This window comes from Tympanuchus pallidicinctus, unplaced genomic scaffold (genome assembly GCF_026119805.1).
Source record: "Tympanuchus pallidicinctus isolate F22 unplaced genomic scaffold, pur_lepc_1.0 scaffold26, whole genome shotgun sequence".
Taxonomy (NCBI): Eukaryota; Metazoa; Chordata; class Aves; order Galliformes; family Phasianidae; genus Tympanuchus; species Tympanuchus pallidicinctus.
In genome coordinates, this window is record NW_026294743.1 from 4,749,659 (window position 1) to 4,765,400 (window position 15,742).

General features: G+C 48.7%; 1 protein-coding gene across 2 annotated transcripts in view; it reads left to right on the forward strand.

The window, feature by feature from the left end:
- The window catches only part of ELF2 (E74 like ETS transcription factor 2), a 30,126-nt gene that overhangs the window by 10,950 nt on the left and 3,434 nt on the right, over positions 1–15,742 (forward strand). Inside the window, exons 1-4 of one of the 2 annotated variants that reach the window (XM_052690065.1) lie at positions 3,950–4,084; positions 7,851–7,964; positions 8,886–9,059; positions 10,815–10,901. In XM_052690065.1, the coding sequence (XP_052546025.1) occupies positions 4,027–4,084; positions 7,851–7,964; positions 8,886–9,059; positions 10,815–10,901 (433 nt within the window). In that variant the 5' untranslated portion in view covers positions 3,950–4,026. Of the gene's footprint in view, positions 1–3,949; positions 4,085–7,850; positions 7,965–8,885; positions 9,060–10,814; positions 10,902–15,742 lie in introns of those variants that run through there. The other variant, XM_052690064.1, reaches the window with a different exon arrangement.

Below are 15,742 nucleotides of genomic sequence, written 5' to 3' on the forward strand. Positions count from 1 at the left end.
TCAGCCATGAAACTTTGAGTGAAGTGCAGAATAGTTGCTCTACTGCAAGGGTTAAATGTCCCTAACATGTTCATAGCTTTAGAATGCGAGTTCACATGGTGTCAAAAGAGAAATTGCTACTACACTGGTGTGAGTTCTCACACTGTCAAGAAATGCACTGCATTTTTGCTAGCTAAATATCAGTGAGGATGAAACAAAATGATGCCCCTCCAGTTGCATGTGCTACTTTGTGTGGCTCTTGGAGCATTCCTGCTGCAGACACGAACGTCTGTTTTCAGTGACACTTTTAAATCAGATGCAAAATTGAGCGGCAGCTGAAATTTTGTGTCATATTTGCCGGCGTTTCCTTTTCTGAGATATTAATGGAAAGAGCTGCTGCAGGTGCTCTGTGGTTGATGTGTTTGTGCAGCAGTAACGGCCTGGCTGTGGTATTCAGTTCTGTCTAGATTTCAGGTTTGCACCTTGCTGCTTTCAGTGCTCCTTTGGTGCTTTAAGAAAAAAAACCCAACATTGCAAAACTAAGTTCGTTGTTATAGAACCTAATTTAACGTATGCTTTTCAGTCATTGTTATTTTCTGTGGTAAATATGAGGCTGACTGAATGGCTTGCTAGAATGGGACGTTCAGACTCGCACGCTCTTTCCACCTTCCAAGTCTAGTTCTAGTTGGTAGTGAGGAATTGCAGACTGTTGATCAAAGAGTCAGCCGCTGTGTTTTACTGATGGAAGCTGAGCAACTCTGTAGTGTGTGTCTTGAAATCAGAATGCAGTATGATGTGTGCTCATGCCAAGACAAATTTGGTGTAAGATAACGGTATTTATTGATCAAAGGTATGGTGACTGACTCATAAGGAATAATTTTATTACAATTATGCAAGGGATTGCGTATAGCAATATTTTTTGAGACACAGCTGTCTGTCTTATTCTGCATTCACAAGAAATCATGCCGGTATTGAGACTTCTGTTATTTTGAATGACTCCTTTCTGTTTATCTGTGGTATCCAGTCCTGAGCGTGTTTTCCTCACTATGTGGGATCACTAGTGGCCACACGAATAGTGAACACTAGGAGCCTAGGTCTACCCAACCTGATATGGTGTAGTCAGAGACAGCCTTAGTACAGTCCAGCCACCCTGCTTAGTATCTCGCAGCTTCTTTGAGGGGCACGTTGTGTTTATCTTGCCGTTATTTCTGCTATTTTCTGTAATGGAATCCACAGGGGATGCTAGTGATTATGGTGATAGGCTGATAAAGGGGACTGTTGCATCCTCTTTCGTGTTTCTGAAATCTGTTTCGTTACGTCAGAGGGTTGCAGTGCAATGAAGTGCCAGCAGTTTCATGGTTGCTGTCCTCAACAATGGGCTATCTCTGTAATTGCTCGAGGTGAATTGCATGGGGATTCTGTGCAAAACTGGCCTGGAATTCTGAAGTTACTTGAAACTTTCTAGTTTGGATGGCAGTTGATTATTGTTCCTCTGTTATCACTGAATAATAGAATGGCCTGTGTTGAAAAGGACCACAATAGTCATCTAATTTCAACCCCTCTGCTGTATGCAGGGTCGCCAACCAGCAGACCAGGCTGCCCAGAGCCACATCCAGCCTGGCCCTGAATGCCTCCAAGGATGGGGCATCCACAGCCTCCTTGGGCAACCTGTTCCGGTGCGTCAGCACCCTCTGTGTCACAAACTTCCTAATATCTGACCTAAACCTCTCCCGTCTCAGTTTAAAACCGCGTCCTATCACTATTGCAGGCATTCATGTAGACTGCAAATGCCACTCAGTGACAGATTGCTGCCTGCCCTTGGCTCTTTACACAAGCAAAGTCAAACCAATCACTGCCAAGAATCAGTAACTGCTTTAAGATAATTTGCCTTTTCTGGCCATAGCTTTATCATTCTGGAATCGTCTGTGGATAAAAATAGTTCAGTACATGTCTGTCTTTCTGATTCAATGTTTGCCATCAGAGATGGGCATGGAAGAATAAAGGTGCCATTAGAGGGCTGTCATTTTAGCATGTGGAGTTACAAAGCTTGTGAAGGACATTCCTCAGGGAAGCTACAATCTGCTAACAGAGATGTTCTGTTAAGAACTGTGGTGGAAAAGGAAACTTGGCATGGGAAACTGTGGGAGATGAGACTTGCAATTCCTCTGTAGTTGCTGGATGTTGTACTGGTTTTGAGGACTGCCTGAGAAAGCACTGGATAGGCGAGCCTTTCTCTTTGCAGATCAGTTGAAACCTTTCCCTTTGTCTAATTTTGAATTTGTACATCAGCTGCCTAGCATGCAGTTAATCCCATCCCTCTTCTTCTCTTGGGTCGTCTTTCACTATTGAGGAATAATCAGTATAAAGGTGCAACTTGTTTCCTTTAACTTGAATGGAGTTGTTCGTATGCGTTATTAGGAAAGGGTGAATTAGAGCTATTTTACTCCTGTATTCCAAAGTCTAAGGCGGTATGGTTCACTTACATTGTATTCCTGTCATCCAAGTGCCTTCTCTGCCAGACTCTCAAGTGTGTGGAGTTGGAGATGTGTGTCTGCTGGAAATGCTCTTGAAATCACTTGTGAATGCACTAAGTGGTAATTCATGTGTGTCATTAACCTTAGTGTCAGCGTGGGCTTTCCTGAACAGTGGGACGCTGTTGGGTTTCTCTTTTCTCCTTATTTCTGGCAATCATTGCTTGTAGCATGTGATAAGGTGTGGGTCTACTTGGAGGAGGCCCGGCTGCCTTGCTAGCTGAGCTTGTGTGAACTCATGACAGTGAAACACAGCGTATCCTAAAGGGTTTAAAAAACCCTGTATTTATTTATTAGCAGCGGAGGAATGGAAGTTCATCTTCACATGGTCCTATTCTGCAATATCATTATTTCTTGCCTCTCTAGGCCTTGTTTTATCGTTTATATCGTTTTATACTGTTTTTGCAGCCCTGTTGCTAGCCCACTGCCGAGGCTGGAGGCTTTAAGAGAGATTAAAAAGTGCATGCTTGCTTTTTTTTCCCTAGCGACTGTAGGTTTGTTTTTTTTTTTTCCCCACTTGAAATAGTAAGATTAGATTAGTGGGACGAATCAAATCGCGTTCAGCATAAAATACCGCAAAACCACGCGGTTCAAACACAAGGAACCGCAGGGGAAAAGCGGCCTTCCTCCTTCAGGAGGCGGTTGGCCGGGCAGGGAGCTGCGTGCCCGCGCGGTGCCTTTCCGTGTCCTTGGGCCTGGCTGCTGGGGAAGGCGGCGGTGTCCCCTAGCGGGAACGCGCTGCCAGGAGAAGCGAGCGCTGCGCTGCCTGTGCGTGCGGGGCTCAGAGTGGTGCCCCAGCGGTGTGTGTGTATGGGGGGGGAGGAATAGGGTCGTGGAATTGCGCTCCTAAAATGCCGTGAGAGCGGCAGAAGGAGTAGGGGGACATGAGAAGGATGCGAACTGCTGAGCGGAGCAGTTGCGGGCTTTTATTCCGAACGCTTCCGACTCGCGCTGCTCCCGTCCGTCGCGGGGATGCTAAAACGGGACGGCAGGCGGCCGCTCGCAGCCGCGGCCTTTCCCCTCGTCCGCCGGGCCGCGGGCAGTCTGAACTCCGCGCACAAAGCGGCGGTTCGCCCCCTGCGTCATCGAGGGAGGGTCGGAAACGCGCGGCCGCGGGAGTCCCCGTGCGGGCCCTGCACGCGGAGCTCCGCGCGGTTGGGGCGGCGTCGCGGCACCCCGCGTCCGTCCGCCCCCGCCGGCACCGCGCTGCGGGCGGCGCTGCCTCGCTGCCGGCGGGAGGCGGGCGGCCGCGGGGCCCCGGCGCTTTCCCCCGCCCGCGGGCGGCCCCGCGCTGCGGCGGCGGCGAGTGCCGGCGCGGCACTTCCTGTCTGGGGCCGGCGGCGGAAGGATCGCGTGCGCCGCGCCGCCCCGCAGGAAGCGCCGCCGCGGTGCCCGCGCCGCCCGCCCGCCCGGCCCGGCCCTGCCTCCCGCCTGCCGCACTTCCCGCGGCAGCGACCCGCCGGCCCCCGCCCCGCGCGCCCGGCGGGCAGCGCGAAGTCGCGGCGGAAGCGTCAACATGGCGACCTCCCTGCACGAGGGGCCCACCAACCAGCTCGACCTCCTCATCCGCGCCGGTAAGCCGCGGCGGGACGGGGGGGAGGGGAGGAGGAGGGAGCGCGGCGCGCCGCGACCGGGCAGCAAACGGGCAGGAAACGGGCGGCGCGGGCGGTGGCGGCACCCGCCCGGCTCTGGGGCTCCGCGGAGCGGTGCCGGGCGGGCGGGGGGCCGCGGCGGCAACCAGGAAGCGCGCGGGCCGCCGTCCGCCCGCCTCCCGCCACGCCGCGCGGACGGGCCCGGAGTCGCGGCGCGGCCCCGCGCTCACGTTCCCCGCCCGGGTGCCCTTTTAAACTCGGCGCGGGCGGAGGCGCGCGCGGCCCACGTGTGCGGTGCGGCTCGGGGCGGCCGCGGTCCCCCTCCCCCCCGAGCCGCGCGGCGGAAGCGGCCCCGCGCCCCCCGCTTTCGGCACGGGGGGGTCGGGGGGGCGGGGGCGGCGGCCGGAGCGCGCCCAATGGAGGGCGGCGGGGCGGGGCGCGGCTGCCGCCAATGGGCGCGCGGCGGGCGGCGGAGCGGCGGCTCCCCGCGGGTTGGCGGGGCGCGCGGCGGCGCCGAGGGGCGCGGAGTGTAAACACGGAAGTGGCGGCGACGCCGCCCCGGGCGCACGTGGTCGTTCCCGTCGGGGGCCGCGGGCGTCTGCCGCCCTGCGGCCCATTCCTGTGCCCACCGGCCGCCGTGTTGCGGTACGGCGGTGCGGTCGGTACCGCGAGGTGAAGGCTAGGCCCAGATTGTTCCTATTTGGGGCTGGCTCGGTTGACGGCCACGAGAGCGTCTCCAGTCAGCCGGAGAAGGATAGGTGTGGGGCTGGCAGATAACGTTGCTCGCGGTACCGGCCTGGCAGCGCTGCTGTTCGCTGTGCTCCTTTAAATGCTGATAGGTGAACCCGGCGAACTTCTGTGAGGTGCGTTAATGCCCTCCATCCGTGCTTGGAATTGGGAACCCCTCATTGCAGCGCTGTGCTGGTGCCTGGCAGCATTAAGGGATAAGCTGTTGTAAGCCCCGGGGCTGCAGCTCCGTGTGCTGACCTTGCGCAGGTGAAAGGAGGTTGCTGCAATGCAGTGTCACAAAGCTCTGTTTTAGAAACTACAGTCTAGCTCTTCTTGTAACTGTGGTTGCTCCTGTTTTGGGAGCACCGTCAAAGGTGTGCGTTGCTGGTGCTTCTTGCTGTGAAGCTCAGCTGCAGCCCTGTTGGGCTTAGCTATCAACCAAGTTGGGCTTTTTGCAACAGCAGTTGGGAGCCCTGAGTACACACAGCACACAGCATTTGATAGGGAAGGGAGAGTGGGGTTGGGAGGTGCTCAGTCAGCGTTGGAGATGGTTCTCAGCTGGCCTGTTCTCTTTTCCTATTTAAAAAAGGAGAGCTGTTTTCTTTTCTGGTAGAAACATAGATTATTTTACAAGCAGATGTTTTTCTTCTGTACAACAGACCAGAAAACTTAGTTTTAATGTGAAGCGTGCCAAAAAATGTGCCCTAGAATCTTATTACTTCCTGAAAGCAACGGGATGAGATTTGGGTTAAAAGAATGGAAACAAACGTGGTGTCCCACAGCCACGGGTGAGCAGAAGGACTGCTGCAGTATGCCCGTGTTAATGTGAGCTGCAGGGATGCTGCATGGTGAGGAACCTCAGTGATCTCCCATGGCAGTGTCTTTTGGCTGCAGTTGGCGTTCAGGTGAGCACTGCTGCTCCTCTGGGTGCAGTTCTCCCCCACGCCTCTCATGAGGAGCGCTCCCAGTGCTGCAGTGCAGGGGAACTGGGCTGATGGCTCTGCCTTCTGCACGTCCCACCCTCTTAGTGAGCCTGTCCCTCGGTGCTTGCCCTTGCTGTCATCTGTTAACAGGATGTCTTTGAGAGTGGCCAAAAGAGCTTTTATTTAAAATTGGCTCTGAGATGTTGATTGATGCTTTTCTCAGTGTGTCAGTGCAGTAGGGGTTGCCCACCACATCTTACAGATGGGGCTTCCCCTCCTCTCCCCTCCGCTCCTGTCCTCTCCCATCTCCTCCCCTCTCCCCCTTGCTCCTGGTCAGGTTGGTATGGTGCTGGTGTGGTGTTGGAAAGGTACAGAGAGGCGCCTGAGTGACCTTGTTGCCCTTGTCCCAGGTGAGTCAGTCATTTGCTTGTGTGTGGCTGAGACTTCCCTTGGGAAGGAGGAACACTCAGGTAGAATGTTGCCTGCAGGGCCTCTCTTGTGGGTGCAGGTACCCCAAGTCTTGGGACCGCCCCGAGCTGCTGCTGGGAAGGGCTGTTGGGACACAGCAGGTAACAGCCTGTCCTTTGGCAAAGTTCTCTGTGCCCGCAGGGTGAGCTTCTGTTGTTGCCCTGTTCTGGAATGCCAGCCTTATCAGGTGCCCGCAGGAGATAGAGCCCCCTAAATAGCATCTGGGCAGGGCCGTGGCAGAGGGTTGGCTCAGTGGGGTGTCTCATTCTACTAGAAGTTTTGTGTGTTTTCCAGGTGTTGCTAACTTGTTGCTTGTAGGGTTTTAAAGCTTCTAGTCCTTACTTTTAAGGTCTGATTTGCTAGCTTTTCCCCACGTGTGCCTGCACTAATCTGTTTCTGTCGGGTTTCCTGAGGCAGAAGTAGCAGCAGCGGTATTTTCCTGCTTTCCAGCAGGCAGCCATCACTTGTTTCTCAGACACTGTCGGTAACAGGATAGGTGCCTCAGAGCTGTCGTGGAGAACGCTCACCGAATGCCCGTCGGATGGCAGGGGCTGCAGACAGGTGACCCTGCTGCAGCTAAAGATAGCCCTGCGTCTGGCTGCAGGGCACTCGGAGAGACACATTGCCTTAAATGGTGAGCTGAGCTGCAGGAGCCGGCACCTTGTGCTGCGGTGACACGGGACAGGTGGCTGTGCTGCCTGGGACCCTGCCCACAGGGCAGCGCCGCAGCTGGCATCCAGAACGCTGGGGTTCCCTTTTTGGTGGTGTTGTGCTGGGGCCGGATGGTTTCCCTTGTATCCAAGCTTAAGTGCGTTCTCTTGGAGTCACTTTAAATTAGTTTTATTTAACTGCTTAGTTTTCGTGAGTTTTCAGAACTCAAAAACAAAAAAAAGACCTTTTCACCTTAGTCCCTCAGCTGTTGTTTAAGAGGAAGCTTTGTGGTTCTGTTGTTTTCTCATTACCAACCATGCCCGCTAGCCCAACTTGCCAGTGTTTTCAGTATTAGGAAACAAGATATCACTGTTGTGCAAATTAATCTTGTTTTTGTATGTACGCTTTGTCTAAATAGACTGAAAATCTGAAGATAAGTGATGTTTGTATTTTAATGGGATCACAGTTGGAGATGGGTTTGCTTCTCTCTGCTCTGTCGTTTTACAGCCATCTTCGTCACAATTCCTATTTTGCTTAAATAGGAAGTAGAGGAGAAACCCTCAAAAATCTGTCTCTGTAGGCTCTTGCACTCCTATTAGAAACAGGGAGCTTGGCTGTGAGCCAGAGGTCTCAGAAGTGACAACGTTGGTTCTCGTTGGCTGCTTGTGTCATGTCTTCCCTGAACGTTTCTGTTGGCAGTAAGGTGTAATGGTGTGAAGGCACCGGACAACTGCTTGATCTTCATGTTTAAGATTGAGCAGCGCTGTTGAACATACAGTGATTTGTATGGACTTGAGCCTGGAGTGTTCAAGGCCTGGCTGGATGGGGTTGTGAGCAACCTGGTTTAGAGGTGTCCCTGCCTATAGCAGAGGGATTGGAACTAGATGATCTTAAAGGGCCGTTCTGACCAAAACCATTCCGTGATTCTGTGACTTGTATGACTAATCTGGTCTCATAACACTTTTATCCTTCTGCAGTGGAAGCATCAGTACACGGAAGCAATGTACACTGCACAGATAAGACAATTGAAGCTGCAGAGGCCTTGCTTCATATGGAGTCTCCTACCTGCCTGAGAAATGCCAGGAGTCCTGGTATGTCAGCTACAGTTTCTCCTCCTCAAGCAGTTTTTCTTTCCACTAATGACTAAAACCATCATAATGTAAGAAGCATGCTTCCAGGTGGTATCATTTACCTGAGTCGTGTTGTTGGGTGCACATACTCGAATAAGCTACACATTTAAAGTGGACTTTTCCATCTAAACATCAGGTAAAACTTCTTTATTGTGCAGGTGATGGAGCACTGGCGCAGGTTGCCCAGAGAGGTTGTGGAGTCTCCTTCTGGGAGATCCTCAGTAACTAGCTGGAACATCATGGTCACCCTGCTCAGGGCCTCCGTGTTTGAGCAGAGGTTGGGCCAGGTGACCTCAGGCATCTCGTCCTACTTAAGTCGTTCTTTGATGCTATGAGCCTGACATTTTGCTTTGCTAAAGTAGTTACTTCAAGGGAAAATTATTTTCATCTGTTCTTCTGTTTTAGAAAGAATATCTGAATACAGGATGTTGTAAATTGTTACCAGTTTAAAAACCCAGAAGTCAGTGTTGATGATTCCTTTAGTTGTATCTTCTTTCTGAAGTTACTTAATATACATCGGATGAAATCGTGATCAGATTGGAACCCAAAAGCTATCAAGTAGGAAATGGAATTTGGGATGCAAACCTTAATGAACTAAGGATCAGAGATTGAGCTCTAATTTTCTTCAATTAAAATTGAATTTCAAGTTGAGCTTAAATCAAAACAGTATTGCTTTGATACAATTATCTTATGCTCGACAGTGATCACAGGTGTGCATGTTTTGGGGAGTGGACTGATTTTCTACATGGCAGTTTGGTGGAATTGAATCTTGCTACATTTTTGCACGTGCTTTGTTTAAAGCAATTTCATGTAAGAGAGGTTGGAACAGTCAAGTAGAAACTTTGTAACATACTTTTTCTTTTTTCCCCCTTTTCCTCTTAGTGGAAGTTTTGGTCCCTCCTTGTGTGTCAACCCCAGAGTTCATCCATGCAGCCATGAGGCCTGATGTGATTGCAGAAACTGTGGTAGAGGTGCCAGCAGATGAATCTGAACCAATGGATTCATCTCCTGCTCGAACGTCCCCTGATATCCATGAACGAATGAAGAAGAAAAAAGGTGCGTATGGCTCCTCGTAGCAGCTACCTCAGGGTTTATCTCTTATGCAGGCAGCCACACATGGTGCAGTTGAGATGCATACAGATAGGTTAGATTAGCTGATTTCTCTGCTCAGGTTAGCAGTGTGGTTCACGTCTGAAATGTGAGTTCTTAGAGAGCAGGCCTGTGACAACATCCAAAAGTAGCGAGAGAGTGCGTTTTACCAACTGCTAAGGAAAAGGATTTCTTTTATTGCTCTGTGCCTTGTAAAGTGAAGTCTGCAGAGTGGGGGAAGGGTAAAGAAGGATTCAGAAAGGACTTGAAGGGGGTAAATGTTTCTCTGGAATAGGTGTGTGAGAGCAGGTGGTCTCAGGAGTCCTCGAACGGAGCAGTAGAAAAGTTACTAGCTTACAAGCTTATAATTTGATTTACAGAATCAGTACAGTGTCTTTCTGGGAAAGAAGTATCTTGTTTGTCTGATCGGTGTGCCTTGGAGGAGGCACTAATGGGAACAGTGAACGAGGTCTAAGCATTCAGATACCAAATGAGATGGCTCTGAACGGTCGGTATCAGTCTGGTCTAGCAGTTTGCTTACAGGCATGTTATAATTCTCTTAACCATAGGAGGACTTTATTAGAGATTCCAGCTGTACGTATGAAGGGTTGCTTCTAGTTTAGGGGAAAAAAACTTCAGTGTCATGGTAAAGCATTATATAGCTGAGGTCTACAGAGGGGTATTCCAGAACAGGTCTGCAGAGATTTGGTGAAGTCACATGCATGTCACAATGGCCGTAACTACCCTAAATGACATAAGCAGGAAAATACAGTGCTTTTTTATAGCTGTATATTGGATTTAAACCGTTCCTGTATTTTTTTTCACTGTCTGTCTGAATAGTCATCAGTGGGCAGATTATGTTACAGGGCTGTGCTCAGAAAGCTGAAAGTGCATAAGGTCATTCAGATGCAGCAATGGAATGATAACTTCTGTCGTCATAACTAATGCTTGTTGCATTCAGCATTTACCGAAGAATATTATTCATCAGCAAAAGATAATGCTGTTGCTCCTGAGGAAGGAGAGTTACTTGCTGCTGCTCTCCTCAAAGTGACTGCAGAAGTGAGGGTTGTTTGCAGTCTGCTGCCCTAGGTTATGATCCTCTCCCCTGCTTGGGTCCGTTTACCTCCATGGAAAGGTCAGTGGAGTGTAAAAGGGTGAGGATTTCCCTGACACCGGAGCACAGCAAGGGGCTGCGAGGGCAGAGCAGCCCCAGCACCACCCTGAGACCTGCGTGCCAGGGGTTGCACGCTGAGAGGAAGCTTGCCTGTAGCTTTTAATGGGCAGATGTGGAGCGGAAGTGGGAGTTTTGTGGATTCAGCTGTAGGATTTTGTAGGAAAACTGATGCTTTGATGGGCACGTGCTCTATCGAAAACAAAGCAGGCGGAAGAGTGGTAAGTTCCAGAGTAAGAGAGGCATGTGACTGAAGGAATGCAAATACACTGGATTTACTTCCCATGTGTGGTGTGCACTGCACCTGCCAGTAATTCATCTGAAATGAGGTTAAATCTGCCTCTGGAATAAGCAGACGAATGATGCGTTAAATTGGATGTGCAATAGTCATCATCTAAGAAGGGCAGTTTATCCATACTTGAAGCAAGGAAATAGCATTAAAAAAAAAAAAAAAAAAGAACTTGTCTTTCAGCAAAATCGAACAACAAAATGCTTTTATTCTGCATACAAGTAATACTTTTCATTTTTCCCTGCATGTGTTGTGTGCGCAGCTGGCCGTAAACCCAAGAGCCAACAATCGACCATTTCAGATGGGTCTCCAGACCTAGGTATAAAGAAGAAACCTAGAGAAGGCAAAGGTACAATTTTACATTGTTAAATCATGTCATTTATATGTATTGTGTGTCTCGTAGGTAAAACTGAGATCTTCAAAACTTTGGTGGGTGAATTTGCACTGACTTCATTCGGTCTCAACTTTATTTGATGTCTTTGCGTTTGTTGTTGCAAGATGAAGTACAAGGATGTTTCTAACTCCCCTGCATGCCCTGTAATACAACCCGTACATTTTCATTTGCTTTGCATTTATTGCTGTCTTCTGTGGTGTGTGTTAACTTGTTGCCAGGCACATAATTTGCTAAGCTGCCGCTGTAGGACTTGCTCTGAAGTAGAAGCAGCTTGTGGGCATTTGTAATGTTGAGGGCTGGAAATGTGTTCCCTTAATTGATTCACAGACATCAGTGGGAATGTGTTGCTTGACTAATAGATACAAATTGGCTGAAGGGTAAAAACAAATGATGGTATGTTTCTCTGCTGCTTGAGTGAGGAGCTTTATGCAGAAGAGTCATTATTGTTATTGTTTTTCATGATGAAGAGTCCTGTCTTAGTTTGCAAGTCCCAGCTTTTCACCCAGAGATCGCAGACCCACACACCCACTCACAGGTTACTGTTGAATTGCAGTGCAGTGTATCAGCTCTTAGCCCTGCCTAGGTGCAAAACGTGGATCTTGTTCCCAGCTAACTTCACGAATAGTTGTTAGGAGATTGTGCTTACAGCTAGGAAAATAGAGTTTCAGCGAGTCTCAGTAGCAGTGTACCAGCTGAAAGAGCATGCAGTTGTCAGCACGAGAGCTGTTATTATTTCAGGATTTGTTTGAAAGCAGGATCTCCGCTACTTACGTCATTCCTTATCTGGGGGCAGCTCCTGAGTCGTGCCTGTGAGCAGGCTGAGGAAGAATGGATGCTAGCTCATGGAAACCGGTGCAGAAAATAATTATGTTTCTAGGCATCGGTCTCTGTTGGTGCCTTTGATTTTTCACTGTAGCAGATCTTTGTATTTGCTGTTCTTAAAAGTGCGTCTTGTTTGATTTTTCTTTTTAAATATTTTTTTAAACCTTCTTTGTAATTCTGATGTTGCTTTTAGTGCTTCCTGTTATCTGAAGAGCATTTGTGAACTGCCCTTGTTGCTGCAGAAATGACTTTCTGTCCTTCCAGTTTGTGTTTCTACTGCTGATTTCTCTCCTTAGCTGTTAGTTTTATCAAGTGTGAGATGTTACTACTCTTTTTTCCAGTTCCTATGGGCACTTAGGGTATGCTTATATTTGTTGTTCTCACAAGGTATCTCAGTCCATGTTTTGCACCACAGCTGGCATAACACACATTTTCTTTCTTCATGAAGGTTAACTTGAAGTCTTGCAGAATATTTTGTTACTGGCTTAATTTTATTTACTGTTTCTTTTAAAAAAGGATTTGCTATATGCAGGTTATTGGACACGTAACATGTTTCTGAAAAAACAGGAAGTATTGCTAGAGCTGAGTGCTGTCAGCAGATTTAAGTCATGGAGGAGGAGAACGGCTGGTTGTACGCAGCTGGAAACAGGTTGCTTGTTGTCCGTGCAGGTACTTCTTCCTCTGTGCGTTCTGGATGGGTACGAAGTAAAGCAACTGTAGATAATCAGCTTGAGTTTGTTATATCGAGGGAACTGAAGGCTCCTTAATTGGGGTGATAGTTCTAGTAGCTGTCCTCACATAGAAGATTGAGAGTTTCTATCTTAACTTCCCTTATTTTGTTTTTGCTTTGCTTAAGTGCTGTTTTAAAAGTGTAGACCGACAGCATAAAGCTGCAGGAGAATTTTTTCCCTCAGAGGGAGCAGAACTGGCCTTGAGCCTTTCAATGTAAGTGCTGGTACAACCGTGACAGTTGATACACTGTTAGTCCTTGTATTTTGAGACTACAGCTGACACAGTGAGTGGTGTTCCCCAGGGGTCGGTACTGGGCCCAGTCCTGTTCAGTATCCCTATTGATGACCAGGGTGATGGCACTGAGAGCACCCTCACTACGTTTGCAGGTGACGCCAAGCTGGGAGGAGCTGTTGATGTGCTTTGGGGTAGGAAGGCCCTGCAGAGCAATCTAGGCAGGCTGGATTGCTTGGCTGAGGCTGTAGGATGAGCTTCAACACGACCAAGTGCCAGGTCCTGCACTCTGGCCACAGCAGCCCAGGCAGTGCTACAGGCTTGGGGCAGAGCGGCTGGAAGCCTGTGTGGAAGAAACGGGCCTGGGGGTGTTGTTGGGCACCTGGCTGAACGTGAGCCGGCGCTGTGCCCAGGTGGCCAAGGAGCCAACGGCAGCCTGGTTTGCATCAGAGATGGTGGTGCCAGCAGGAGCTGGGGGGCGACTGCGCCCTTGTGCTCAGCGCTGGTGATGCCACACGTGGAGTACTGTGTTCAGGTTTGGGCCCCTCAGCACGAGGAAGACGCCGAGACCCTGGAACGTGCCCAGAGAAGGGCAGCGAATTGGTGAGGGTGTGCAGCACAAGCTTTAAAGGGAGTGGCTGAGGGAGCTGGGATCGTTCGGTCTGGGGAAGAGGAGGCTCAGGGGAGACCTTACAGGTCTCTGCAACTGCCTGAAAGGAGGCTGTGGCAGGTGGGGGTCAGCCACTTGTCTTGTGTAAGTAGTGATAAGACCGGAGGTCTGTGCCAGAGGAGATTGGGGTTGGATGTTAGGGAAGTTTTTTTCTCTTGCGGAGTGATGGGGTGCTGGAACAGGCTGCCCAGGGAGCTGTTGGAGTCACTGAGCCGGGAGGTGTTCAAGAGACTTTGAGATGCCGTTCTGAGGGACAGGGATTAGTGGGGAAATATTGGTGGTAGGTGGACGGTTGGACTGGGTGATCTTAGGTCTTCTCCAAGCTTGGTGATCCTATGATTCTGTGATTCTATGATTAAGTAACAGACAGTTGTAATGATCAGCTAGATACAAGCAAAGTATTTCACTGTGCCAAATTGCTCTGTACTGAAGGTAAGGTAGGTAATAATTGTGTCAACTCTGTGCACTCTTAAGGTATATTGGTGATCTTGAGACTTTCCAGGTGTGGAGATGAGTTCTAGATGCTACTGAAAAAGGCTCCTGTCTCCCTAGCAAGGTGTACTATGTGTTTATGTCTACCATGCTGGATTTTGGATGCATAACAGCAGCATGAATGTAAACCTGCTCAGATAATACATTTTATAGTCTTATCTTTTTCTTCCTCAGAAGTCGATAGGCTCAGATTCATGGTATGAGGAAAGGTTAGTTTTCTAGGGAGAGAGGATTTAAAAACAGTGCAAACATTTCTAAAGTTAGCTTTTGTGTTAAATGCATAGCAACCATTATTGCCAGAGCAGCCGAGTAGATGGCCTCTGAGTAACATAACTATTCCATAGGCCTCATGTGGAAAAATGTTATTCAGGTCACTAAGAGTTTGAAGAAAAAAGGAAAAAGTGTTGAGTCAGCAGCTCCTTTCCAACAGAAAAAATAGGGCACTTTCAGGAATGATTTCTCTCGAAGGTCAGTTTTATTTCTGCAGTGAAACGGTTCCAAACTTCTACAGGCTTTGTTGGTGAACCCAGAAATTCGATTTCTAAGGAGCTAAGAGAAAAAAAAAAAAAAAAGGAAAAAAAAAAACCCGAAAAACCAGAATGAATTTGAAGGGAAACACTACAAGTTAATATTTTTTCTCTTATAGAAGTCTTTCTGAAATGGGAACTTACTGGTTGCTTGGTTCCGTGCAATTATGAGGAGTTAAAACACTTAGCATCTAACTAACAGCATTCTGAGATTAATAAGTTAGGGAAGATTATTCTGACTTGATAAATGAAATGAGAAGAACAATATAAAAAGCTGCAAGAGTTTTCTTTTTTTGTCAAAATTACCCTTCACTTCCCTAAAATACAGCATGAAGATTATCCAGAATGATTCCAGGATTCTGGAACATCTTGACTCATATAAGTCCTATATTTCTCTGAAATGCAGCTGGATTTTCATATGACTTGATTCTGTACTTGCTGTTTACTGGAGCACTTACTAAAATGTTGGGTCGTCTGTCTCTGAGATCATCATCCAGAAGATGGAAACCATAATGAGATTTTTCTAAGGTAGTTGACTTCTTGGACTCTGTACGAGAGGCCTTTCAACTGCCTTAATATATTTTTGTTGTTACGCCGTGCTACAAACAAGTGCTGTGCTGGGCCATTAAACCTCAAGAGTTAATGATCTCTTTGCACGCAGAAAATATTGGGGTGTATGTTTTAATTTGCCCATGGCACCTGCTGCTGGCTTGGAAGCATGATCACGTGAATTGAGATGGCCATTCTGAGGTTGTTACTCTTGTGGATCTGTCTTGGTTTTCCCTTCTTGAATCGCTTTAGCGGTCTTCTCCAGCACTACTGATAAAACAGAGGTATCTTTTTTCCTTCTGCTTTTCTTTCCCTTTTGCTAGGTGTAGTCAGAGTCCAGGCAGCCCTCATGTTATGTTTTATGCCATCCTGATAGTCATTGTTACAGATGTTGTCTTGTGGCACCTCCAGTGGAAATGGTACAGAAATTGTACGCCCCTGAAATGTCTGAGAAGTGTATTGAATTCTTATTCTGTAGGCTTCTTCGTTCTGTACCTCCCCAGTTGCAGGAAGGTACGTGGCATTTCTGCCGTGTAAATCCTTGCAGGGAGTAGCAGGACTGGCTTTGCACCTAGCAGGGTCTCAATCATTGTGCAAGATACATTTGGATCAGAACACGGGGTGTCAGCAGTGGGTGTGAGAGTCCCCTTGGTGCTGATGTCCCATTGAAGTCAGCAGGATGATCCTGGACAGGAGGTTGTGGCCTTATTACCATTTGAGATGGTTATTGAAGGTTGTATGCCTTTGTGTGTGATTTATTTCTGTCGTCTTGT